The sequence below is a fragment of the Dermacentor variabilis genome, chromosome 1, assembly GCF_050947875.1.
Source record: "Dermacentor variabilis isolate Ectoservices chromosome 1, ASM5094787v1, whole genome shotgun sequence".
Taxonomy (NCBI): domain Eukaryota; kingdom Metazoa; phylum Arthropoda; class Arachnida; order Ixodida; family Ixodidae; genus Dermacentor; species Dermacentor variabilis.
The window spans coordinates 165,436,083-165,462,093 of NC_134568.1; the positions used below are offsets into that span (position 1 = coordinate 165,436,083).

At 44.2% G+C, this 26,011-nt stretch overlaps 1 protein-coding gene across 8 annotated transcripts in view; it reads left to right on the forward strand.

The window, feature by feature from the left end:
* The window catches only part of LOC142587692 (uncharacterized), an 868,078-nt gene that overhangs the window by 818,888 nt on the left and 23,179 nt on the right, over positions 1–26,011 (forward strand). For 7 of the 8 annotated variants that reach the window (XM_075698874.1, XM_075698898.1, XM_075698923.1 and 4 more), the window contains 8 exons: positions 8,769–8,948; positions 14,952–15,092; positions 19,173–19,239; positions 20,640–20,731; positions 21,052–21,149; positions 23,367–23,484; positions 24,379–24,512; positions 25,178–25,391. In XM_075698874.1, coding sequence (XP_075554989.1) covers positions 8,769–8,948; positions 14,952–15,092; positions 19,173–19,239; positions 20,640–20,731; positions 21,052–21,149; positions 23,367–23,484; positions 24,379–24,512; positions 25,178–25,391 — 1,044 coding nt within the window. The remainder of the gene's footprint in view (positions 1–8,768; positions 8,949–14,951; positions 15,093–19,172; positions 19,240–20,639; positions 20,732–21,051; positions 21,150–23,366; positions 23,485–24,378; positions 24,513–25,177; positions 25,392–26,011) is intronic. The other variant, XM_075698889.1, reaches the window with a different exon arrangement.

Here is a 26,011-nt window from a genome sequence, read left to right on the forward strand (position 1 = left end):
ACAATGATGAGATGTATCTCTTTGCTTGATAGCCCCCTCAACCAGTATTTTTTTTTGTAATAAGAATTGTAATGACCATGAATTCTCTGTATTTATTACCAAAAGTATTCACGTACGCTTCCCCTACTCCATGACTACGCAATGCCTACACATGACATTTCGTATCTCGTCTAAACCTAACCATTTTTTGGAACCTCTGATGGTCATATAGAGCGGTTTGTTCGGAGGCTTCTCAATTACCGGATTAATGATATGGAGTTATTGATACATTGTTGATCATGTCTTTCTCAAACCAACGTTTTCCTTGGGTAATTTAAATAAAGTGCTGCCGTTATTCTATTTGAAATTACCGCAGTGAATATTTTACTTAATGCTGGAAGCGACCCATTGGGTCTGCAACTTCTCAATCAACTAAAATCTGCCTTCTTGTTTGGTACTATTATTAAAAATCGCTATAATTGATTGGGTTTAACGTCTCAATCATATTAGCGTGTTAGGAGAAACGCCGTATTGGCGGTCAGCTATATTTTGGCCCACCTTTAGTTCTTAACGTGCGACCGAAGAGCGCGGTAAGCGTTAACCCATTCTGTCCATCATTAGGAAGCGGTCGTCGTGGCCAGGAATCGAACCCGCAACCTTGTGCTCAGTGACAGACCGTCATAACCACCGAGTCTCCGTGGTGGCTATGAATTAATAATTTGAACTGCCGTAATGAGGGTTACACTTGACGTCATGAGACACTGTACAATAAAGGTCGCAGGATTTTCGAGCACAGTGTCGAGGCTGTAGTTAATCGAATCCACTGTTACCGCCTCATTCTGCTTTTGCACTGCACATATATTGCGAAGGACCGGCCGCCATTGGACAGACCGTCGGACAAGCCGCCATTGGAATTTGAACCTGGCAGCGTTTAACATTAGAACGTTATCTAGTGAGGCGAGTCTAGCAGTGTTATTGGAGGAATTAAAGGGTACTAAATGGGATATAATAGGGCTCAGTGAGGTTAGGAGGACAAAAGAAGCATATACAGGGCTAAAAACTGGGCACGTACTGTGCTACCGGGGCTTAGCGGAGAGACGAGAACTAGGAGTCGGATTTCTGATTAATAAGGATATAGCTGGTAACATACACGAATTCTATAGCATTAACGAGAGGGTGGCAGGTCTTGTTGTGAAACTTAATAAGAGGTACAAATTGAAGGTAGTACAGGTCTACGCCCCCCCATCCAGTCATGAAGACGAGGAAGTCGAAAGCTTTTATGAAGACGTGGAATCGGCGATGGGTAAAGTCAAAACAAAATACACTATACTGATGGGCGACTTCAATGCCAAGGTAGGCAAGAAGCAGGCTGGAGATAAGTCAGTGGGGGAATACAGCATAGGCTCTAGGAATAGCAGGGGAGAGTTATTAGTAGAATTTGCAGAACAGAATAATATGCGGATAATGAATACCTTCTTCCGCAAGCGGGTTAGCCGAAAGTGGACGTGGAGGAGCCCAAATGGCGAGACTAGAAATGAAATCGACTTCATACTCTGCGCTAACCCTGGCATCATACAAGATGTGGATGTGCTCGGCAAGGTGCGCTGCAGTGACCATAGGATGGTAAGAACTCGAATTAGCCTAGACTTGAGGAGGGAACGGAAGAAACTGGTACATCAGAAGCCAATCAATGAGTTAGCGGTAAGAGCGAAACTAGAGGAATTCCGGATCAAGCTACAAAACAGGCATTCGGCTTTAACTCAGGAAGAGGACCTTAGTGTTGAAGCAATGAACGACAATCTTCTGGGCATCATTAAGGAGGGTGCAATAGAAGTCGGTGGTAACTCCGTTAGACAGGATACCAGTAAGCTATCGCAGGAGACGGAAGATCTGATCAAGAAACGCCAATGTATGAAAGCCTCTAACCCTACAGCTAGAATAGAAATGGCAGAACTTTCTAAGTTAATCAACAAGCGTAAGAAAGCTGACATAAGGAACTATAATATGGATAGAATTGAACATGCTCTCAGGAACGGAGGAAGCCTAAAAGCAGTGAAGAAGAAACTAGCAATTTGCAAGAATCAGATGTATGCGTTAAGAGACAAAGGCGGCAATATCATTACTTATATGGATGAGATAGTTCAAGTGGCTGAGGAGTTCTATAGAGATTTATACAGTACCAGTAGCACCCACGACGATAATGTGAGAGAGAATAGACTAGAGGAATTTGAAATCCCACAAGTAACGCCGGAAGAAGTAAAGAACGCCTTGGGAGCTAGGCAAAGGGGGAAGGCAGCTGGGGAGGATCAGGTAACAGCAGATTTGTCGAAGGATGGTGGGAACATTGTTCTAAAAAGTCTGGCCACCCTATATACACAATGCCTCATAACCTCGAGCATGCCGGAATCTTGGAAGAACGCTAACATAATCCTAATCCATAAGAACGGGGACGCCAAAGACTTGAAAATAGATAGACCGATTAGCTTACTGTCCGTTGCCTACAAAGTATTTACTAAGGTAATCGCAAATAGAATCAGGAACACCTTAGACTTCTGTCAACCAAAGGACCAGGCAGGATTCCGTAAAGGCTACTCAACAATAGACCATATTCACACTATCAATCAGGTGCGGAAATGTGCGGAATATAACCAACCCTTATATATAGCTTTCATTGATTACGAAAAAGCGTTTCATTCAGTCGAAACCTCAGCAGTCATGGATGCATTACGGAATCAGGGTGTAGATGAGCCATATGTAAAAATAGTGGAAGATATCTATAGCGGCTCCACAGCCACCGTAGTCCTCCATAAAGAAAGCAACAAAATCCCAATAAAGAAAGGCGTCAGACAGGGAGATACGATCTCTCCAATGCTATTCACAGCGTGTTTACAGGAGGTATTCAGAGACTTGGAGTGGGAAGAATTGGGGATAAAAGTTGATGGAGAATACCTTAGCAACTTGAGATTCGCTGATGATATTGCTTTGCTTAGTATCTCAGGAGACCAATTGCAATGCATGCTCACTGACCTGCAGAGGCAAAGCAGAAGGGTGGGCCTAAAAATTAATCTGCAGAAAACTAAAGTAATGTTTAACAGTCTCGGAAGAGAACAGCAGTTTACGATAGGCACCGAGGCACTGGAAGTGGTAAGGGAATACACCTACTTAGGGCAGGTAGTGACCACGGATCCGGAGAATGAGACTGAAATAACCAGAAGAATAAGAATGGGCTAGGGTGCGTTTGACAGGCATTCTGAAATCATGAACAGCAGGTTGCCACTATCCCTCAGGAGAAAAGTATATAATAGCTGTGTCTTACCAGCACTCACCTACGGAGCAGAAACCTGGAGGCTCACGAAAAGGGTTCTGCTTAAATTGAGGACGACGCAACGAGCTATGGAAAGAAGAATGCTGGGTGTACCGTTAAGGGATCAGAAAAGGGCAGATTTGGTGAGGGAACAAACGCGGGTTAATGACATCTTAGTTGAAATCAAGAAAAAGAATGGGGGGGGGGGGGGGGCATGGGCAAGACATGTAATGAGGAGGAAAGATAATCGATGGTTATTAAAGGTTACGGACTGGATTCCAAGGGAAGCGTAGCAGGGGGCGGCAGAAAGTTAGGTGGGCGGATGACATTAAGAAGTTTGCTAGGACAACATGGCCACAATTAGTACATGACCGGAGTAGTTGGAGAAGTATGGGAGAGGCCTTTGCCCTGCAGTGGGCGTAACCAGGCTGATGATGATGATGATATTGCGAAGCATTTCTAACTTTGCCCCTGGTTAAAATTGGAACTTCTTTACCTTCTCTGCACCTGTGTCTAATTGCTGCTCTGTGGCTGTTTGACATACTGTGCTGTTCAGTATGTAATTCCACTCTTGCCTTTGCTGATGACACTTCCTTCCATACCATTAACTATCATACATCTTCTTCCTGCGAATAGCCCGAGTCGCCACAAAAAGCTAATCTTCCCTTTATTCACTGCCTGTGTTTGAACTTTGAACTGTTGTCGACTCCAAGTATTTTAAGGCGTATAGCTTTCTCTGCCTCTTTCGGCTGTTTGCGTCGTTGGCAGTCAGCGGTGGTCGCTGGTCGGACTTGCGATTTGTCTCCCGTGCAGAGCACGTGCTCTAGCGCAGCCGAGTGGCGGGGCGCGTTCGTCGCTGAACGCCGGCTATTATAGATATTTCATAGGCACGCGCTATTGCGAGCGAGCTTTGATGTTTCCGAAGGTGTAGATGCGGTATATAGCGGAGCGCTCGGCAATGAAAACGTTTCTTCGTTCGCTTGCTCGCTCTCTCGTTCGTTCGTTCGTTCGTTCGTTCGTTCGTTCGTTCGTTCGTTCGTTCATTCGTTCGCTCGCTCGCTCGCTCGTTCGTTTGTTCGTTCGTTCGTTCGTCTATTCGCCTACATTGACGATCATCGCCCACGATTTCTGCACAATTTTTGTATAGTGATTGTAACACGCGGCGTAACCCTCTCCTCATTCCCGTTATATAAAGCCACAATAAATTATGCGCAAATTGATTCATAGCAGTGATGGTATTGGTTACCGGACCAATTCTGTAGATCGCAGTTTTTAGCCCAGAAAAATATTGTTATGGAAAAATGTAAAGGAATTAAATTCACTTCCGCTGTACCCATTTTGAAACGACTCCCCATATGTTTATGACTACGCTCGTGTATGTTTTTATTTGTAGTGAACAACCAGGATTAAACGATGCGATCTATAAACTTATCACATTGCATAATTCTTAGTCTTGAGCTTTTGCCGCGCAGACGCAGTTATGCTGACTTTATGTATTGTCTATTATGTTTTTGCTTACCGTGAACAACAAGGAATAAACGATGTGGCCCATAAACCTAATCACATTGCATGATTATTTGTCTTGAGCTTTTGCCACGTAGATTTTGTTGTTGTTGTCGTTATGTGATGCGTTATGTTGTCGGACGTTGTCGAGCTTTACCAATGCGTCTATATTTAGCCGAAGTTTGAAGTAAGATTAAAACAAGACGGTAAGTGGTGAAATTCTAGAAAGCGTTGGTTTCTAGAGTTTTTTGAAATGCAATGAAAACCACAGGCAACAAATTAAACTTTTCGCGTACGAGTTCGAAATTGGTACACGAATGAGAGGTCTAACTTCAGGCTACTGTGGCCTCTTACTTATTAGTGGCACGAGCATCGAGTGACACTGTTGTTTCTTGCGCTGCACTTCCGGTTCACCTCCTGAGATGGCCGGAGAGGAAATTCAAAGTAAATCAGAAAAAAAAAAAAAAGAATAGTACTGTACAAAATTCATGGGTTTCACCATAGCTATATCAGAGCATTAGTGTACTTACAAGTTGACTTACTCAAGTGTCTGGAATAATTAGAATGTATTAGAAATCAGAGACGACTGGGGACGAAATTCAAAATAAATCAGAGAAAAATAGAAAAATATAGTACAGTACAAAATTCATGGGTTTCATTATAGGTATGAATCAGAGCATAAGGTTAGTTACAAGTTGAGTTACTGAAGTATCAAGATTAATTAAAATTAATTAGAAATCACTGATTACCGCACGTCAAAGCACAAAATCGTAGACTTGAGAGACTCGCTGCGTGAGTACGACTTTGGCGAAATTCCTTTAAACCAGGAAGTAGAAAGCGGTAGTAAAAACGTCACTAATGACGTCACAGACAAGAAGGTGGCATGATATTTAGCTGGCTAATTAATGGAAAACAGTTGCCTCCGAGTTCGGTTCGTGCGTTGCGTTCGCCTAATGTTAATCTAAATAAAGAACACCAACGTCGAGGTGCGAGTGTCACTAAGAGACACCCAAGTCAAAGATAAAGCTGGCGTACCATTCTTTTCTTTTTTTTGTCAAAATTCTGCATGCAGCAGTGCTGCCCAAGCAAGAGAGGCTTCTTTTTTTCAAACAGCAAGTGCAATCCCAAAGAATTCACAAAGGGATTTACATTTGAACAATAAATAACAGACGGTGGCAGACACTACCACCCTTGTGAGCGGAAATTGTGAGCGAAAAAAAAAAAAGGTACTTCTGAAACATATTCGTCCTCGCAAAGTACGGGCAGATAATACCATAACGGGCGGACAACAACGCCGTTTTTACGATCCATCGCTTTTTTTAAAGCCCATGCGATCATGCGATCTTAAGTGATCCTGCAAGAACGACAGGCACTTGGAGTGCTGCTGTAGTGCGGCGTCGTCTATGTTCGATTGCTGGAATATTGTGTACGTTTTATATTGCCTCCGAGATTTGGTGGCACGATGATTCCGGTCCATGCAGGGGCGGTTTTCTTTTCTCATTTCCCCCAGGTTTTCGTTCTCGCTAGGTCTGGCCGCCAGACAAGTGGCGCCCTCTATGGAACTGTGCGATCATTGTCTGCCAGTAGTGAGCGTGAATCACGCGCTGGCGCGCTACGCGTGGCGAAAGCAGCTGAAGTCATTGTACGCTTGGCTGAATGTTATTACGCATAGTGTGCGTGGTGCTGGTTGTGCGTGGTTGCAGTCCGAAAATGCGATGGCGCTACAAGTTATAACAAATCAAGGCCTACAGCTGCCTCTTTTCATATGTAAACTTGCAGTTGTCAAATGACGGTTCACTTACCATTGACGACAGCGTGTGGTGGCATTTGTAAAGAGCCGCTTTTGATTTTTGCAAAGTTGCAGTTTGAAGTAACTCTAATTATATGAGTGTCCGTTTTTGTTTGTGTGTGTGTGTGTGTGTGTGTGTGTTTTAAGCTGAGAAACTGGAGTCTGAGCTAGGACCCAGGTTACATCAGTACAGTGTACCGTGCTCACGGAATGAAACGCGTCAATTTAGGGCTAAGTGATGCGCATACTTTCGTTTCCACCGGCTGTAGTTCGTGTAATATCGACGTAATTTTGGCGCGTACACATATGTCGGAGTCCTCGTCACCTTTCGTGACCAAATTCCTTGCGACATTACATGGTGCTCTCACGTAATTTGCACGAATGTAGGGTTCTGCTAGATGCTCCGTGTCGCGTTTCATTCCATGCGCACTGTACATCAGTACAGTACAGTACATCAGTGCGCAGCGGTGGCGTAGAGGTAGAACATCCGCCTCGCGTGCAAGAGGACCGGGCAATTTTCCACCAGATTAAAAAAAAAAAATCCGCGTGCTGATAAAATTGCATAAACAGGCCTGATCCCGGTGACCAGAACTGGCAACGCACTCCCTCACCAGAGCAGGATTGGCCACCCTGACGCAGTGCTTGGCCACAACCTCCTATATGAACTCAAACAATCAATCCCCGGCCCTCAGTCCCCAGCAGCTGCGAAGCAACTGGCCACGGTGGCGGTCACACCTGCGACGCAGCAGGGGGTGCTAAGAATCCCTGGTTCCGGACAGGCCGCCATTGGAATCTCAACCTGGCAACGTTTAACGCTAGAAGGTTATGTAGTGAGACGAGTCTAGCAGTGCTGTTGGAGGAATTAGAGGGCAGTAAATGGGATATAATAGGGCTGAGTAAAGTTAGGAGGACGCAAGAAGCTCAGACAGTGCTGAAAAGCGGGCACGTCCTGTGCTACCGGGGCTTAGCGGAGAGGCGAGAACTAGGAGTCGGATTCCTGATTAATATGGCTATAGCTGGTAACATACAGGAACTCTATAGCATTAACGAGAGGGTGGCAGGTCTTGTTGTAAAACTTAATAAGAGGTACCAATTGAAGGTTTACACCAAAACGTTTTCAGTCCATCAAAGCATGGCGGTGGTTTGTACGTTAGGGTTGTAGTATCAGTGCAACTCCGCCGCCTCGTGTTAGCCTATCCTTGCGCAGTACATTGTAAGAGCTTGGAAGAACTTCATCGTCTCTAATGACACTGTACAGCCACGTTCTGTTATTGAAAGTATGTCTAGGTCATGTACTGTTAAACACTCCATCTCGGCAACTTTGTTCACTGCAATTTGTGCAATTAAGCTGAACATTTTTATTTCGGACTGTTTCTCTTGTCAGTCACGACTGCACGCAGAACGTTTCGATTCATTCGCAGCTGCTGTGGGAGCGTTAAACTGCATGTACCACGTGTACATGGTGGCTTCGATAAAAAGTTTATCATGAACGAGCCGAGCCTTCGCACCTGCATTCTTATCGCACTGTGCAGAAAGCCAACGTAGCCTTCTTTTTTACAACGTCTCGCGCGAATCTCACTTACTTGGGACATGTCGTTTAGCAGATGTGCAAATATAGCCGCCTTCTGCTGCAATGCATGAAATTTCAGGGGTCGTATTCACAAAACTCATTGGAGCTGCGGCCCTCGGGCACTATCCACATGTCTTATTGAATGACGCGATAACGAGACGATCAGAGACAGCGCTGTCTCTGTGAGTCTGTTTCTTCTACATACACGTTCAGTCGCGCTTACATATTATATCATTGTTAATTTAGTTAGTAAGCGAATGTTTACAAGTTTACGCGGCCGATAAAACAACTATCACTATTTCATATGGCTATCTACTAATTTGCTATCACAATCGGTGCTTCGCCTTTCAAGTGAAACTGCGACATTTTTTTGCGTAAAAGTTGAAATTTACTGAAAAAAAAAACCCTTTTGATAACCCAAAGAAAACTGAAGCGGGATTTCATTTTCTTCGGATTAGGCGCGTCAAAAGTATTATGAGTGAGTTTAAACACTGCATGGCTATTGACAGCGCCAATATGTTCAATTAACTTACGCCTCTCAACATGATATTTGGTCGCTGTAGGCAAGAAACAATATTTCTTGTAACTTCAAGCTATAGTGAACGCGTACTATCCCCGTGCAGACACTGCTGCGCATCTGGGACTGCTTCCTGCTGGAGGGCCCCAAGGTTCTGTTTCGGTTCTCGCTGGCTATCCTCAAGATGCACGAGGAAGTGCTGCTCACAAAACAGGACACGGTATCCATCATGCGGCAGCTGAAGGCCATTGCCCGTCTCTGCTACGACGTCGACACGCTCATCAAGGTGATACCATATACACATGTCGTAAGCCGAATCACAATTGCATCAATTCAGGGGTGTTTGATATATGATTAAAATAAAAGGAGCAGTAGGCCGGAGGGGGGGGGGGGCGCTGTGCGGGCAGGACGTCTGCTAGAAAAGCCAAGGATGTGCAAATGATGGAAGGTTGCGTGCAAAAGTCTAGCGCCAGCGTTATATTTCGGGGGGCTGCAGCTTCGCGCCCCGAGCCGTGATGATAGGCGCAGGGAACCTTACGCCAGGAATCGGGCCCCCTTTGGCCAGCATTAGCGCCGGGACTTCCGGCCCTGCCCAGCAAGTGGTAGCATGTAAAACATGTTGGAGCTAATAAACATCACAGCTGAGGCAAGACAAACGCAGAGTCAGAATGAGATACGGCAAAAAATAACCGACAGTTGAAATTGTCATGGAGTGACCGTTGAAATTGTCATGGAGTGACCATGCTTATTCGTACACAGCTGGATTGAATAGGCAGTGGTGTACCAACAATTTTTCGAGCTATTTCTCTGTCTCTCTCTATATATGTATTTCTCTCTCTCTCTCTCTCTCTCTATATATATATATATATATATATATATATATATATATATATATATATATATATATATTTCTTTATGTATATATGAACGAGAACAAAGGGAAGCGAGGCGCCCGATTTTTATTAATCATGTCATAAGAAGCCATAAGCCAAGACACCAAGGATAACATAGGGGAAATTACTTGTACCTACTAATTGAATTAAAGGAATAATAAATCAATGCAAATGAAAGTGGATGAAACAATAACTGGCCGCATATGGGATGCGAATCCACTTCTTCGCATACGCATGCGATGCTCTTACCAGTTATGCTTCCGCGGCACTGTTCTCCCATCCACTTTCTAGGGTATTTATGTTTTACTACTAGAATTAACCCTGTGAGTGTTAGCCAGCGGCACCACTCACAAACCTTGGCGGTGGATTTGGAACATCCTCTCTGCCGCATGCGTCACTAGTACGTCACCTATTAGGGTAACGGCGACTGGTCAGTAAACCCACACATGCTACCTGAAGGCATCAAGGTTGCCGGACTCGGGACCCTCGTCATGTAATGAACGAGAAAAAAGGGAACCGGGGGCCGCGATTTCTATTAATCATAACATAAAAAGTCAACAACAAAGACACCAAGCACAACGTACGCGAAATTACTTGTACTTACGGACGGAGTTAAAGAAATGATAAATTAATGACAATGAAAGTGGATGAAAAAAACAAGTGTGATACGAACCCATGTCTTCGTCTTACGTGCGTGATGCTCTTACCAATTCAGCTACCTCGGCGCCGTTTTCCCATCCACTACGAACCCATGCACGAACCCACGTGTTCGCATTGCGCGTGCGATGCTCTTACCAACTCAGCTACCGCAGCGCCGTTTTCCCATTCACTACGAACCCACGCACGAACCCATGTCTTCGCATTACGCGCGTGATGCTCTTACCAATTCAGCTACCGGGGCGCTGTTTTCCTATCCACTACGAACCCATGTATTCGCGCTACGCATGCGATGCTCTTACCAATTCAGCTACCGCAGCGCCGTTTTCCCAACCACTACGAACAGCGCACTAACCCACGTCATCGCATTACGCGCGTGATGCTCTTACCAATTCAGCTACCGCAGCGCCGTTTTCCCAACCACTACGAACAGCGCACTAACCCACGTCATCGCATTACGCGCGTGATGCTCTTACCAATTCAGCTACCGCGGCACCGTTTTCCGATCCACTGCGAACCCACGCACAAACCCACGTTTTCGCATTACGTGTGCCATGCTCTTACCAATTCAACTACTGCGGCGCCATTTTCCCGATCCACTATGAACCCACGTATTCACATTGCGCGTGCGATGCTCTTACCAATTCAGCTACCGCAGCGCCGTTTTGTCCATCCACTACGGACCGACGTTTTGGCATTACGCGTGCGATGCTCTTACCAATTCAGCTACCGTGGCGCCATTTTCCCCATCCTCTACGAACCCCCGTATTCGCATTACGCGTGCGATGCTCTTACTAATTCAGCTACCGCAGCGCCATTTTCCCATCCACTACGAACCCATGTTTTCGCTTTACATTGCGATTCTCTTACAAATTCAGCTACCGACCGCAGTGCCGTTGTCCAATCCTCTACGAACCCACGTATTCGCATTACTCGTGCGGTGCTCTTACCAATTCAGCTACCGCGGCGTCATTTTCCCTATTCACTGCGATCCCACGTATTCGCATTACGGGTGCGATACTCTTACCAATTCAGCTACCGCAGAGCCGTTTTCCCATCTACGACGAACCAATGCACGAACCCACGTATTCATATTACATGTGCGATGGTCTTACCAATTGAGCTATCGCGGCACCATTTTCCCATCCGATTTCTGGGGTATTTATGTTTATGTACTAGAACTAACCTTGGGAGTGTTAGCCAGCGCCACCACTCACAGCCTTGGCGGGGCATGTGGGAAATCCTTTTTGCCGCAGGCGTCACGTCTACGTAAACTTTTTGGGTGGATGCAGCTGGTCAATAAACCCACACATGCTACCTGAAGGCATCAAAACTGCTGGACGCACGATTATGATCAAAACTACCAGGGTCTGGAATCCGGCAGTTTTGATCGAAACGAACCATTACAGTCTAGCGTGTCCAAAATTTTCTGAAGTCTGTGGCTGAAGTGAGAAAAATTCGTTAAAGTTCTTGCGAAGATTGTCATGTAGGTTTTAAATAACGTAGGCGTTTCGGGACACTATAGATAGTATAAGTTAACGTGAAGTTAATCACTTCCCTTGATGTTTCATGTTGGTGTAATATCCGTGTATGTGATAAATTAGCAGTAGATTTAACAGAAAAGTGTAGACGCCTGTTAATTTACTAATATGCAAAGTTTTTTTTTTTACCATACAGAATTTTTAAAGATAGCTTGTGGTAGATACCGTAATTCTAGTCCTTGAGCTAGATTACTCGTAGCAGCGGATATTACTCGCACGAGAAATCAAAATGCATCATCGACTAATAAGAAAACCTCACTAATTAACCTATTAATTAAGTACTTTCGAACTTATTGCAATTTACAAATTGTAGCCGTTAACCTTGCAAGGCATGTACACTGGGAACGAATTCTAAGGATCACACGGGTTTCAAGAGATGCGCTGTGAAACTTGTAACAAAAAGGCACAATTGGTGCACTTATTTTTTTAACAAACCTTCGTTTTATACAATGAAGCACAAAAGTAGCTGGAACGCCCATGTATTTGAACGCCCAAGAGGCATCCGCCCAATCGGATGCACCTTGCAAATTCAGTGGCTGCAGTTCGTAAATTGCAATATGCGTAGTAAAGTAATCAATGAAACATTGAATGAGTGAGCTTGTGTTAATTATTCGATAATACATTTCAATTTATCGTGTAGGTTCGTCCGCATCTTCGAGTAATCCATGTCAATGATAGGAATTAAGCTGCCACAGGCGGTTTTTAAAACTTTCGTGCTATCTAAAAAAAGAACACCCGCTATATTTAGATAACGAATGATAGCAGCTTAAAGGGACTGACAACCAAATGTTGTGGTGCCGATTTTTTAGTGCAATGGAAAGCTTACCGGTCAGAGTGTCGTATCATGCAGTGGTAACGCGGAAAGCGCCGTGGAAAATTTTTTATCGGAATTTTTCGATCTGTACTGAGGATGTAGTCGTTCACTGGAATCATGTTGGAAACAATGATAACTGAATTCCACAGCGATTATACGCTGGCGTTGGTGGGAGGCAGATGACTATACAGTTTTGGTCATTAACAAGCCAAGCCCAGTTCTCTAAAGTGAAACGGCGTTTTTAGACGCGTACGCAGTTTGGTGTGTTGCCGTAGCCACGCGTGCGCTTTTAATTTCCGAAGCATGTCGTCTCTGGAAGTCCTGAGCGAGCAGCAACAAATGATTATACCTCGCATGCGGGCTCAAAATTTCGCGCTCGTACAAAAGAAATCATGTGGGCTGCCATGCATTGAGGGACACGAGCGCCGCTAGTTAACGTGGAAATTTTTTACTTCGTAATACGCACAGAATAAAGCGCAACAGCTAAGTAATTTACGAACTGCAGTTTTAAGCAATAAGTATGCGGTACTTAATAACAGCTGACTTACTTACAGTAACTTCATACGCTACGTTCGAAGTACCAAAGCTTCACTGCCAGTTCGCGCCACTTACTGGTTTTTGAGACTTCGTTTGCCAATTAAAAGTTATAATTGCTACCCAAATCGCGAACAGCGTGCTGGATTCTATCACTATAAATCGTGGTCATTTCATTTCCGCCAACATCTCACAACACATTCTGGCCTGGTGTTAGTCCCTATAAATTCTCCATTTACATTCAGATTATAAGGTTAAACGTAACCTAGTTTTCTTAGTATGAAAAGGCAATAAAAGGCAATGAAAGGTGTGAAAAGGCAAGTCTGCATTATCTTTAAACCTTTTCTAGTTCTTGAAGTTCGTAATAGAACTAAATACTGCGGAACGCACTTGGCCGCATTTTGTTAGCGCGGCGAGGACAACTAGCCGAGCTTTATGCAGGTCAAATACTATCCTTGAAATACTACGCTTCTGCCCTTGATCTACCTGAAAGCCGCCGCGAAGTATTGATTGGTCAGAAAGCCATGGCAAACGGCATCGGTTTGTTCAAATTCGCGTGAACGAGATCAGCAGCTCCGATATCTGCGGTTTTCTGTGAAGTCGATCGGTTTTATTTAGTTCCTGTTTTCTAAATCTGAACATGCTATGTATTCCAATTGGCTTTGGTAAAATCATTTACTGCTACTATTTCGCAAGTCCACCAGTCGAATGCATTTAGTTGAAGCTCATTTAAATCAGTTTTGTGAAGAATGAAAAACATCAGTTTTGTGAGAACAATCTTAAATCTGTCATGACCACTGTGCTGTGAAGGACAATCACGTATGTGAACACTACAAATATGAAGGCAACTGTTGCGTCATCGTGGACGCGGAGCCTATGCACCGTGCTGCAAGATTCAGGAGCTTACATGTAGCTCTTGAATAATAAAGTGCCTCACCGAGCGCCATTTTTGAAGGAACTTTTCCAACTTCAATGTCGCTGAAATGTTGCCGACTGTTCATTCAATTCGGAAAAAAATATCGCCGGTCGGTAAATAGGAAAGTTTGTCGCTAAGCAAACAAGACAGTCGCTAAATCTAGCAACAAAATCGATAAAATTTACTTGCACATGCTGCTAGCCTCAGTCTGAGCCTGTGGCAGGGAACATCTATTGAAAGACTGGTAAATTATATAGAAATCTAAGCTTATTCTGTGTTTGCAAAGTTAGTTTAGACGCCCCTAACAGTTGGAAACACGGTATGATGCAAGCGGCGGAAGGTGAAACTTGTTTTGGACTGCCCGTCGACAGCCTCCGCTGCAGTTCAGGCGTGCAAGGCACGTACGTCTCTTAGTCATTCGCTGCATATATAGTGCGGCCGGCCAATCGTCATGGCGGCGAGGCCCGAAAGACAATCCTGACGGCCCAAGCAGGAGATACGCAATCAGAATAGCATACTTCTGTGGGCGTAAATTTCAAATAAAACTCGGCATCGGCTGTTGTTTTGTTGCATTTGCCATTGTGTAGCCCACAGTGCCCGCTTTCAAAGGGGGAGAGAGCAAATGGCTTACTTTTACCCCCCCCCTGCACCCCAGTAGATACGTCTATGTGAATAGGCCTGATCTGCATTTTTGTTTTTCACAGTCCTCACAGCCACGGCAAGTATGCCCAGGATTTCTGGCACAATAACCGCATTTACTCCTCATATGTAGACTCTTCGATGATACTTGGTGTCCTTGTTTTGATGCTGGGAAGTTTTTTTATAATTTGTAGCCGACCTGGTACCACAAGTACTGCGACTGAGCAATTTAACGTGCGTGTTGCTTTTCCCACTTTTGCGTATTGAAGGTCCATTTCTCGTCGTGTTTGAACAGGTTGCTTTTGAAGACTTGGAGCCTTTTCCAAGGCGCCAGGACATCGCCTCAAAGCAGGCCTGCTTCCAAAAGATACTCAGGGAACAGTCGAAGAAGCGGGAGCTTGAGAAACACAGTGTTTTGTCCAGAGACAACACAGTGGTGAGAGTCGTTCTCTTTTTATTAACCTTCGCACATGCTATTTGAAAACTTTTCACGTGCTCAGTGCTGATGTGGCAGCTTTGTTGTTTAGGAATTGGGCAAGATGTTACTATGCAGCTTCCCTGTGCCTCAATTAATGGAAGGGAAAGGTAACGAAGGAAGGAAGGAAGGAAGGAAGGAAGGAAGGAAGGAAGGAAGGAAGGAAGGAAGGAAGGAAGGAGAACTAAACGGACCGAGGCAGGCCAACGGCCTCGGAAGCACAGAGTGTTTCTAACGCTTTTGTTTTGATAACCTTCAATAACCTTTATGTCTCACGTGCTATATAGACTACGAAATGCTTTCTCTATGCGAGATTTGAGCATGCGCTCCGATCTAAGGCATGTAAATTGCAAAAATTGTGAGGTTAAGTGCATAACTCTCTGCTCTTCTCCTTGATTTCAAAGTTGCACCACAAGTTTTATATCACCTCTTTCGTTAGTCTTTTTTAAGCATGCTATTTCATAACGTCGCCTGTGGCAGGTAGTACATCTCTGGCTTTTCAGGTAGCGCTGTGAACGCTAAAGCATCGCAATAGGTATGACAGAGAACTTGATGAAATATGAGCACTCTTGTCGTTTCGTCTAGTCTTCTGTTCTGTTCATAGCTCTGCATTATCCTACACCAACTGGCATGCAATTCAACACTTCTTTATGTAGGTTATTGCAGGCGAACATTACTTGTGTAGAAAATTGCAGTGCTCATTTAGCTAAGTAATAATGTTTCTGTACGTAAGTTTTTTACTTATTCTCTTTAAGAAACCTATAGCACTTACAAAAATTAAGCCGGGCAAAACTGAACTTAGCTCGACTCGTAAATCCTGATCGGGCACCAGTTTCAATATATTTCTCCTGAAACTGTACTTAAGATGTATTGACATTTCAGTTTCTTCCTGCAGCGCTACGAGGAGACGCTTGCAATGCTAACTGGAAGATCAGTGGGTTTCGTAGCGACTTTTTTTTCGACGGATATTTCTAAATTGGCACCAGTTTCTTTTTTAATTTCTTCTATGAAAATTAGAATTCACTACTTTCCGGTGGTAATTACACAATCCTAATAGGTGTACTAAAAGGAATAATTACAAAGCACTCTTATAGAAGTTCGTTAATTAGCCATCTTACCATAACCATTTGTGGACGCCTCTTCAAGCAGTGCACCTTAAGGGACCGCACAACGCGGTATGAGGAGATTAAAATAAAGATGCTTCGGAAATCAAAGGAACAAGAAAAAAGAAACAAGGAAACTAAAAGATATTTGCATGAAACTGCGGTTGAAAAGGTATCGAGATCATGTGTCTCTTGCACGCGCTCCCGCTTACGTATACGTCTTGTTGCTCACCAATCGCTGCTGCCGGGTGCAGGCTGACGAGCTTGTATACACTCTAAGAAAAGTTTACACCCTTTGGAGTGCTCCTTCGGCCACACAACGATAATCGTCATCTGCATTGATGCGTTTCCTTTCTTTAACGCTGCGAGCCCGGTACTTTCCAGTAACGAACGGCACGCGCGTTATCAGCAGGATAGCATTGCCGACAGGAAATGCTATCATGCTGATAACGCGCATGCCGTTCGTTACTGGAAAGTACCGGGCTCGCAGCGTTAAAGAAAGGAAACGCATCAAGGCAGATGACGATTATCGTTGTGTGGCAGAAGGGGCACTCCAAAGGGTGTAAACTGTTCTTGGAGTGTAGGGTCGTGCATATTTCGCTGCGCCTGTTCGAAAAATTATTTTGCGCTCACCGCTGCACGGTTCTTGACCAAATTTTGCAGAAAGATCACATTTTTGAGTTCATGTCGCTTAGTATAACACTTGGCACAGTTAATTGCCTGGTTTTTTAAAAAAGTGCAAATTTGCCTATACTTATGGGGATGCGAGATGCTGTCGCGATGGCGCAAGCATAAACTTGAGTCGCCGCCTGCCGGGAGCTGCAGAAAGCAGCGTTTCAGGGCGGGCAGTCGCGTGTTGCCCGCTCCTGGAACACGCGACTGCCCTCCCTGCAATTTTTGCGATTGCGGCGATCTTCGAGAGCGTTAGCGAAACGTATTAACCTTTGCGAAATGCTGGCTTGCCGGAGACGTTTACGTAAGTAGACGCGCTGGTGGCTCCATATCTTGTGGCGCTTCTTTAACCAGAGAGAACACAACCTTTATCGCAGTAACCTACCATATTGGGCCTAACGGCTGTTGTAAAGCATCGGTAGGTAGCGACGTAATTGTTAACATTCAGTGCTTTATTTAACCTTATTCGACGAGAACAGTCACGTAACACAAAACCGCTTCAAATACATTGCAGTTGCACAAAGCGTCAAAGTATGTTGCTGTGAGTACTCTACGGCTCTGGTAAGCCGGTATTGCGTAACGTGCACTATATTTACCTACGAACTAAAACTCTCTATTGCGCCGCTATCTAGAATGCGCTTGGCGAATGACGGCTACTGCTTCCGAGACCTTGGCGTGTTTTCCTGCCTTTCCTTCGTTGTCTGTTTCTTTTACAGAGAAGCTGTTTAGGCTACTTTCCCTACTATCGTGTCCGCGTGTATAAAAAAATATCCCAAAGATAGGGAAATACCGGCCCGACCCACGGCGGAGGTGAAGCAGGCGTTAAGCGCTCCCCATACGTGGGCCGATCCCGGAGATGGTGCAGGGCTGGGCAGGCCCGCGGCGGTGGTGCAGTTCGACATTAAGAGGAAGCTTTAGCTCGGGCCCAACTCCGACGCGGCCTATTCAAATACATGTAAAACGCAAAAACGTTTTTATGAGATAACCCCTGGACCGATTTTAATGAAATTGCTTGCATTTGAAAGAGAAAGTTGAATTCTAGTGACTGTTGGAAGGGGAATTTCTATTTAGGGCTTGAATTTTCTTAAAACGATTTTCAAATGTTTGACCGTTTGAAAAAAATAGAAGCACAATTTTTAAAAATTGATAGCTCTGTATCAAAAACAGATATCGCGGTTCTGTGAACGGCATCCATTAGATCATTGAAAGCGCACAAATTCGATATGTCATTTTACATCTTACGTGAATTTGTTACGTTGTTTACAAGGGTTCTGCAAAAGCTGTATTTCCATGTTACTAAATTCTTTGAGATTCATGTGTAATATATCAATTTTGTCCGCTTTGGATGTACTATTAGATGCATTTCACAGAATTGTATTATCGTTTTTTGATTAGGAGTTACGGAGTTGTAAACTTGGCAGTTTTGTTTTTTGGAAATTTCGGATTTTCGCCAGTTTTTAATAAAAGATTGACGCCCTAACTCAAAAATTCGAAACCAACAGTCACTAGACTTTAAGTTTTTCTTTTAAATGCAACAAACCTCGTCAAAATTGGTGCAGTGGTTGCCGAGGAAAACGAATTCTCTTTTTACATGTATTTAGATAGGAGCACCCGAGCTAAAGCTTCCTCTTAAGGGGCCCACGTACACAGCTTCGCTGGTCATCCTTCTTCAGAGAGCGGAAGGGCACTGAGTTCTTTTCTTCCTTTGTTTAGTTAGAAGTATTACACACAAGAGGCTTCAGACAAGAGCCTTCGCGAAGCAGTGCGTACACAAAGTATAACTTGCATTGCTAGTAACAAGAAAATGAAAAAGAAAGAAAAATGAACTCGGGAAATGATTTCATACATTAAGCAGCGTTAGTTTGCCTTAAGAAGCGCACGAAGCTAGTGGCAGAAATGATATAACCTGCTGCGGTGAGAGTGAGACAGTCAGTGGGCGATATTGTTGTCTGGGTTGCTTGTCCAAAACGTTTAAATCTAATACGACGTGACCACGATTTCTAGTAATACCTTCATACCGCGGTGGTCTTCGCGTTCTTTAACAACTTTTTTTCTAAATTTGTTATACCGTACTTGTGTTTGCTGTTTGACTTGCAGTGATTGAATTCTTTGTAGTAAATGTTATACACTTTTATCAGCAGTAAAGTAAAGGAAGACTTAATATAGTCAGCTGGCTGCTTTTATGCTCCCAAATTCGTTCTGCGGGCAGGCGAAAATCCAATGCATCTTATGCCAAGATCGCTCACTGTTTGTCATTTGTCGACAGGCCACCGATGGAAGCTGCTATGGGGACAACGCGCTCATTATTGAATCTGCAGCTGCTTGTGACTCAGGTGAGGCTTTTGAATGAGCCCAACCAAAAAGTGCAAGATCAGAATCAGAATCAGAATTTATTGTTAGAATTTGGGTCAAATTACATGTATTTAGTATGCAGGAGGAGGTCCCATAGTCAAAGACTGTATCGGGACCTCCTGTACAAGAATAGTTATGATAATTGACATCGCAAAGCAATAGTAGCATATAATAAGGTATTATACAAGCAAAAGGAAATGGACGTTAACAGAGCAAAATACAGAATTCATTACAAATAATAACAAGGTTTAGCTTATCTCACAGTAACATAAAAAATTGCATGTGAAAAATATACCACTAGTTTATTTACAAGAACAAAAACAATAAAAAAAGGCAAAAAAAGCGAGAAAGAACGAAAAAAAAAACGGTTACAGTAAATTTTCTTATTAGTTTGTCAATAATAAATGCATTTTGAGTTCCCATTTGAATTGGTGTAGATATTCGATTCGAGATTGGTGTAGGTGTGTTAAGATATTCTTAACATGCAAAAAAAAAAAAACACCAAGGGCAGCACTAACAGTTAATGAGAGCAATCTTGCGTATATCCCCCCGCCTTGTTCATGTAGTTTTTTTTTTTTCGTCCTTTTATCACTCAGTGCGTTCAACTATTACAACTGCTTCTGAGGTAGTTCGATGTGTACGCATTGGAAATTTGCGTTTACATAGTTTTCACTCTCTTCTACACTAATAAGAACGAGAATTTTTCAAGAGGGCGCGGGATCGAATCCCGACCACGGCGGCCGCGTTTCGATGGGGGCGAAATGCGAAAACACCCGTGTACTTAGATTTAGGTGCACGTGAAAGAACCCCAGGTGGTCGAAATTACCGGAGTCCTCCACTACGCGTGCGTCATAATCAGAATGTGGTTTTGGCACGTAAAACCCCATAACTAAAAAAAAAAAGAACGAGAAGTTGTGTAGAGACAGAGACATACTTGGGAACGCTTGAGCTTGTGCGTTTGCCTTCTTTGGCAGATTTTAAGTCACTAGCCAGCGCGTATCTTATGGGCATCAAAAACGCCATGTGATAGTTTGAACGCGTGGTAAAGATTGACTTCTACGGGGATGTCGCTCATTGCATCGTTGCGTAGCCGCATCTCTCCATGCCGTTCGCGGAGTGAATCAAATCTCTGTCTTATACTTTGATATTGTCGATTATAGGCACACGATATTGGAATGTGAGTGTCATCCGGCGCACTGATGGCCATTGGAACAATTGAACAATACATAGTCATAGATGTAGGTGATTTTGTGGTGTTGAAATAAATCCATCCGCCTCATACTTTATTTTGATATATGCTGGAGCCGAGTTGCTGCTAGCTCCTACCCCCCCCCCCTTTTTTTTTTTTCTTATGCCTTGGTGGCACATTTCTTTGTTGCAGAAACCATATGGGTGTGTCACGCCAGCTCGAACTTGACCCGACTTTCCCGCGTGAACTGTGAAGACAGCGTGATGTACAGGCTGAAAATTGAGGTAAGGAAGAAAGCTTCGAATATACCTGCAGATTGTAGCCGCTTCGTAATGCGCATTTCGTCCTGCAATAGAGAATAATGAGAAAGATGACACTTTACTAATGGTGAAGCTAGCTGCAGAAAGAGCTGGTCGCTTTACATTTCTTTAACGTTGCTGGGGAGCTGTCATTGTTAACATGCGTAGACAGTTAAGAACCGCTATTTCTGACAAAACCTGATTTGTGTGATATAACTGTTCTGATAATTGTACTACTCAGATAGATGTACCTGCTCTAGATCCGAGCAGCATGCGTTAGTGCAATAAAGTCTCCATTCTCGCAGATCGAGGCTCGAGTGATCTGCATGCACGCTCTGGGCCACGACGTGATGCTGCTGGGCACCCTGTCCCACTTCGTGCACGCCTACAGCACACGCACCAGGTTGGTCCAAGGGGACAGCGTGTCCGTCACGTGCCCCCAGTGGCTGGTGCCTCTTGCGCGGCGCAGCACAGCGCGTAACGATAAGAAACCATAACAGATGGCGCAAGGCTCCACCACTGATAGAGTCAGTAGCAAATGAAAAGCGAAGGGAAAACGTCGATTTAAAACAGAAACATCGAATCACTGCGCTTAAAGGGAGTGACAATTGTTCACAATGTGTTGCGAGACTTTGAAGAAAATTAGTTGACCATTATTTAAAGCGGCAGAGTCAAGCACACTGTTCGCGGTTTAAGTAGAAATTATAATTTTAAATTGGCTAAGAAAATGACAAGAAAGAGTAAGTGGCACGAACTGGCTGTGACGCCTTGGCACTTGGAATATAGTATTTGAAATTACTGTGCGTGAGTCGGCTGTTTTGAGATACCGCATACTTATTACTTGAAATTGCAGTTTGTATATTACTAGGCCTTTGCGCTTTATTTTATTACGAAGTAAAAAAGAAAGTCCTCGCTAACGAGCGGCGCTAACGTCCCTAAATGCATGGTGGTGCACATGATTGCGCGTGCAAGATTCTGCAGCACGCATGCGAGCTGAAACCCTTTGTTCCAGCTCGCTTAGGTCTTCGACAGACGACATGGCTCGAAAATCAAAAGCGCAGGCGTGGTCCCGACAACATGCTTAACCGCGTATCATGTGTAAAAGCGCCGTTTCACTTGTCCGCGCTTGTCGTCTGCCTCCCACCTATGCCCGCGTCGCTATCGCGTTCTCGATCGCGTTTTCCAGCATGTTTCCAGTGAATCGCTACATCCTCACTGCAGATAGAAAAATTCTACTTCGAACACTTAAAAAAAGATATCTACATAAATGACTCGAATTACGTCACTACATTACACTACATTACGTCACAGAAGAATTATCTGCTCAGGCGGTGGTCATTTTCAGGAAAGACGAAAGTACTTCATTCACAAAAAATAATTACATTGATTAACTTCTTAGTTAGAAACATTACGACACAAATATTTTATTGGAAAGTTGAAGGGAATTGTCATCAAAGTCTATTTTCGTGTTTCTCCATTTCCAAACGGCCAGGCAAACCTGAATAACTGATGTCAAATTGTTCGTTCAATTTCGTCTCGCAGTGCAACACCTATGTTACGCAGAAAGGTGGTGTAAAAGGAAGTTACCGCCACACTTCCCACGATCCTCATTGGCGCTGTGCTCTACTCCCGATTGAATGCATAGTCACTTCAGCAACAGAGGAGAGACAGACAGCTTTGTCGCGCTTTGTGGCAAAGCTTCATTCTGCTCAGCCCTACGACTTCACTTGGAGGTTGCACTGCGAGCCGCGCTTTGTAGTGCTCCGTGCGTAATCAGGTAAACTGAACGAATTATTTGACGCCGGTTATTCTGATTTGCATGGCTGTTTTGAAATATAGAAACATTCAAATAAACTTTTATGACGATTTCCTTCAACACTGCAATATAATCACGTGCCTTAATGTTTGTAACTAGGAAGTTGATTATTGAAATTAGGTTAATTAGTTAATTGCTTTAGTTTTTCTTGCAAATGATGTCCGCCTGGGTTGGTAATTAATCCATTGTAACGTGAATCATGTAACTTTTGTATGCTTTTAACAAAAATTGTTCGAAGCAATAACAAGACAAACTGGATATGCAGCAAATGGGTGTGCTTATTATACTGGCTACCCTCAACTTCGCAATTGCACATACTGCCTAAAGATTATAATTAGAAACTTAGTTTTTAAATTAAGCTTCTAAATCCACCAGTTAGTGATTATCACAACCATCCTGTCGTTTGCCGTCGCAAATGTCTTGGCGAACAAGTCATCTATTAATCTGCGCCACCCAGTGTTTCCCAAAACCAGCATGTCTTCGAAACACTCGACACAGCAAGTAAATATGTTGTCTTGTGAAATGCATCTGATATTTCCGTCTCAAGCCATTTGCTTTACAGTCCGCGTACTCGGAGCAGCAGGTCAACGGACCACCGTTGATCTGGTGGCAAAAAGTTGAGAACGTTAGCAAAAAAGCCTTTCAAACTATGCAGTATACTGTATTAAACTAGTGTGCGTTGATTTTGGCGGAAGGAAAAAGTTACTGCAACTTATTCAATTTAATTGCTTGGTCATGCCGCTGTGTACTTCCCTCTGCTACTTTTGCCGCCTTGTCCAGCGATACCTTAATTTTTTTGTACAGAGAGATGAAGTGGGAAGCCCAGCTGAATGAGTCTGTCCTGAGCCTCTGTTCCTACGAAGAGGACGACCAGTGTCAAGTGTTCGCAGGCTTGGCGGACGGCACCATGGCTGTGATCGAGGTACGTGGAAGACAAGTGGCAGTACGCCTTCGCCATCCTATCGCTGCCATTTCCATGATCCAATAGCAGGACGTAGCATGTTTCATATTAGGGTTTCTTCATGTTTAGTGATTTTTCCAGCTGATGCGATCCTTCGGATTGCGACGTTGTTGCTGGACGCTTATCCCTTAGGAGATCCAAACATAGCTTACATACCTCTTGCACATAAGGATTGGGCTCATTTTTTTCATGACTGGTCGGCGTCCAGACTAGAATTCTGCTTCTGCAGAGGTTGTTCAGTGTTAGTGAAACTTTCGTGTATGGCATTGTCTGACGCCTTCCTGATTAAAACGTAGCACTTCTCTTTACATGAAGAAATATAAAGACGGAGAGCTATGCGGCGGAATAAATGTGAAGGAGAACAGCTTTATTTTGTAATGGAGGTTCTCAAGTAAACGAAAAGAATCTGTTGTCTTCCAGCTCTTATGCTTTTGCCGTCTGTTTCAACCCTCCGTGATTGTACTTGCGGTTAGACAAAATGAGTACACGGAAGCAAGTGACACGCGTCGACGAACGTTTACAAAAGATCTTTCTGAAAACGGTGCAACCGCGCAAATAGAATACGTGTGGAAAACTACACTGTAAGTACAGAAAACGCGCGCGCTGACCTGCGATAAAACACCGTAGCAGCTAGTTGGCTATCGAGCGGCAGACCGTGAATGCTGATCAAGCCAACTGCTTGGAGCTGTCTCGCGTCTACCGCGCCTGTGCTAACCCGCTTGCCAGAAGGAATACTTTTGAATGCGTGTTCTTCGCAATGGGCGCGACTTTGTTTGCCGCGCAACGTGCAGCTCTCTCAGTGAAGCGCTGAGGTGAGAAGCTGCGCACGTTACAGTGGATGCGCTTTTCCCACAGAACTTCTCCGTGCATGTGGCCAAGCCCGACGTGCTGTATATCCACATCGGCAGCAGTCCTGTCACCTGCTTGAAGTTGGTCGACAAAAGGCTCTGGTGCGCCACGGGAAACAGGATCATCATTCTTAGCGCCAGGTGCGTGCAGCATTTAATGCCGTGGAACAATGACGATAAAGCCAATATTTTATTACCTCCGTGCAGTAACTTAAACGGAGGACGCCTTCTGCAGGAATGGCTATTTATTTGTTCGTTAAACTTTCCTCCTTCAACTTTCCTGTCGATATTTTGGGGAATTGTTTCAGAAAGTAATCCGCGTAACCACTTGTCTATTAAGTGAAAGATGTAAGTGGGAATGGACTGAAATTTATCAATGGCAGTGTCGTCCACGTGTGTATGGTTCATATTTTACACGGCAATACAATTATATATGATTATTATTCGCCCGCTGTCTCAACGAATGCGTAGTCCTCTTTAATCAAAATACTGTTCGTGTATTGCCTGTATAGTGTAAACTACATTGCGCTGTCATAAATTACATACAATGCGCTGTCATAAACTACATTGCGCTGCCATAGCCTTAGACGCGCAGTAAACAGTTAATTCAAGTTTTGCTGTGAAAATCATTAGGGAGACATCGTACAATGACAAAAGCAGATAGCACAGCATTGTTCACTGCTAATAAAGGAAACAGTTCTTGTGATGGCAACACAAATCTCAGGATCATCCAGATTGGCTGCAACAAACTTGTCCTGGGTGCATGTGCGAACTTCTCCCATGAGTCCTCGTCTTCTACTACGTAGGACGTTGGACACGGTGGACCAGTTCCAAGTGTCGCCCAGCAGTCTGGACTACATATCACTACTCCAGCCATGCTCAGCTGAGGACTCCGCGGCCGACCACTGCGTCTGGCTCGCGTTGCGCGGCTCTTCCGTGCTGCAGCTATGGGACGCCCAGGCCCTCACCTGCAAGATGCTCTATGACGTGCGTGACGACCGCTACCCTCGCTCGACCAGGGTTAGTGGTCCTCAATTTGCGGTTGCAGAAGAGCCGGTTTTAACGTGGAGTCTGCGTTTAAACCTAGTAGGGGCAGTAGTCAGATATTTTACGTCCCTTACTTGTTCCTCGTCTGATGTTGCGCTCTTTGTTCAATAGGAAAGTTCACCAACTGGTCCAAGTTTCCCTGCTACTGCGAACCGCGAAGACAAACGTGATAGCCTTAGGCTCCTGCCATTAAGATTTTACTCTACTCTTCTGCGTTCCGTGCTCCCCTGACCCTTACTTTTATAAAGGTTACTGTCACGAGTGACTTAGTGGTACCGTAGAGACTTTCCCTCGAGAGTTTCCAATATGGCACTGAGTGCCGGTATAACAGCGCTATTTAATTTGTGACCATATTGTTACGGATGGGAAAAGTTTCTTTATATTGCAGATTGATTGATAGCGTAAAGCGAGGGAATTGAAGATCAGCCAGAAGTAGGTACTGGCTAGCTCCTCATATGCCTTTCTACATCCCAATTGTAATGCGGACAGTGCAGTATATCTACAGAGGGCGGTATGCGTTGTCCACGGCCTCGAAGGCAACGTCGATCACTTATTGTAGCACAGTCCTCGATTTCGCATGCAAAAATAATCAC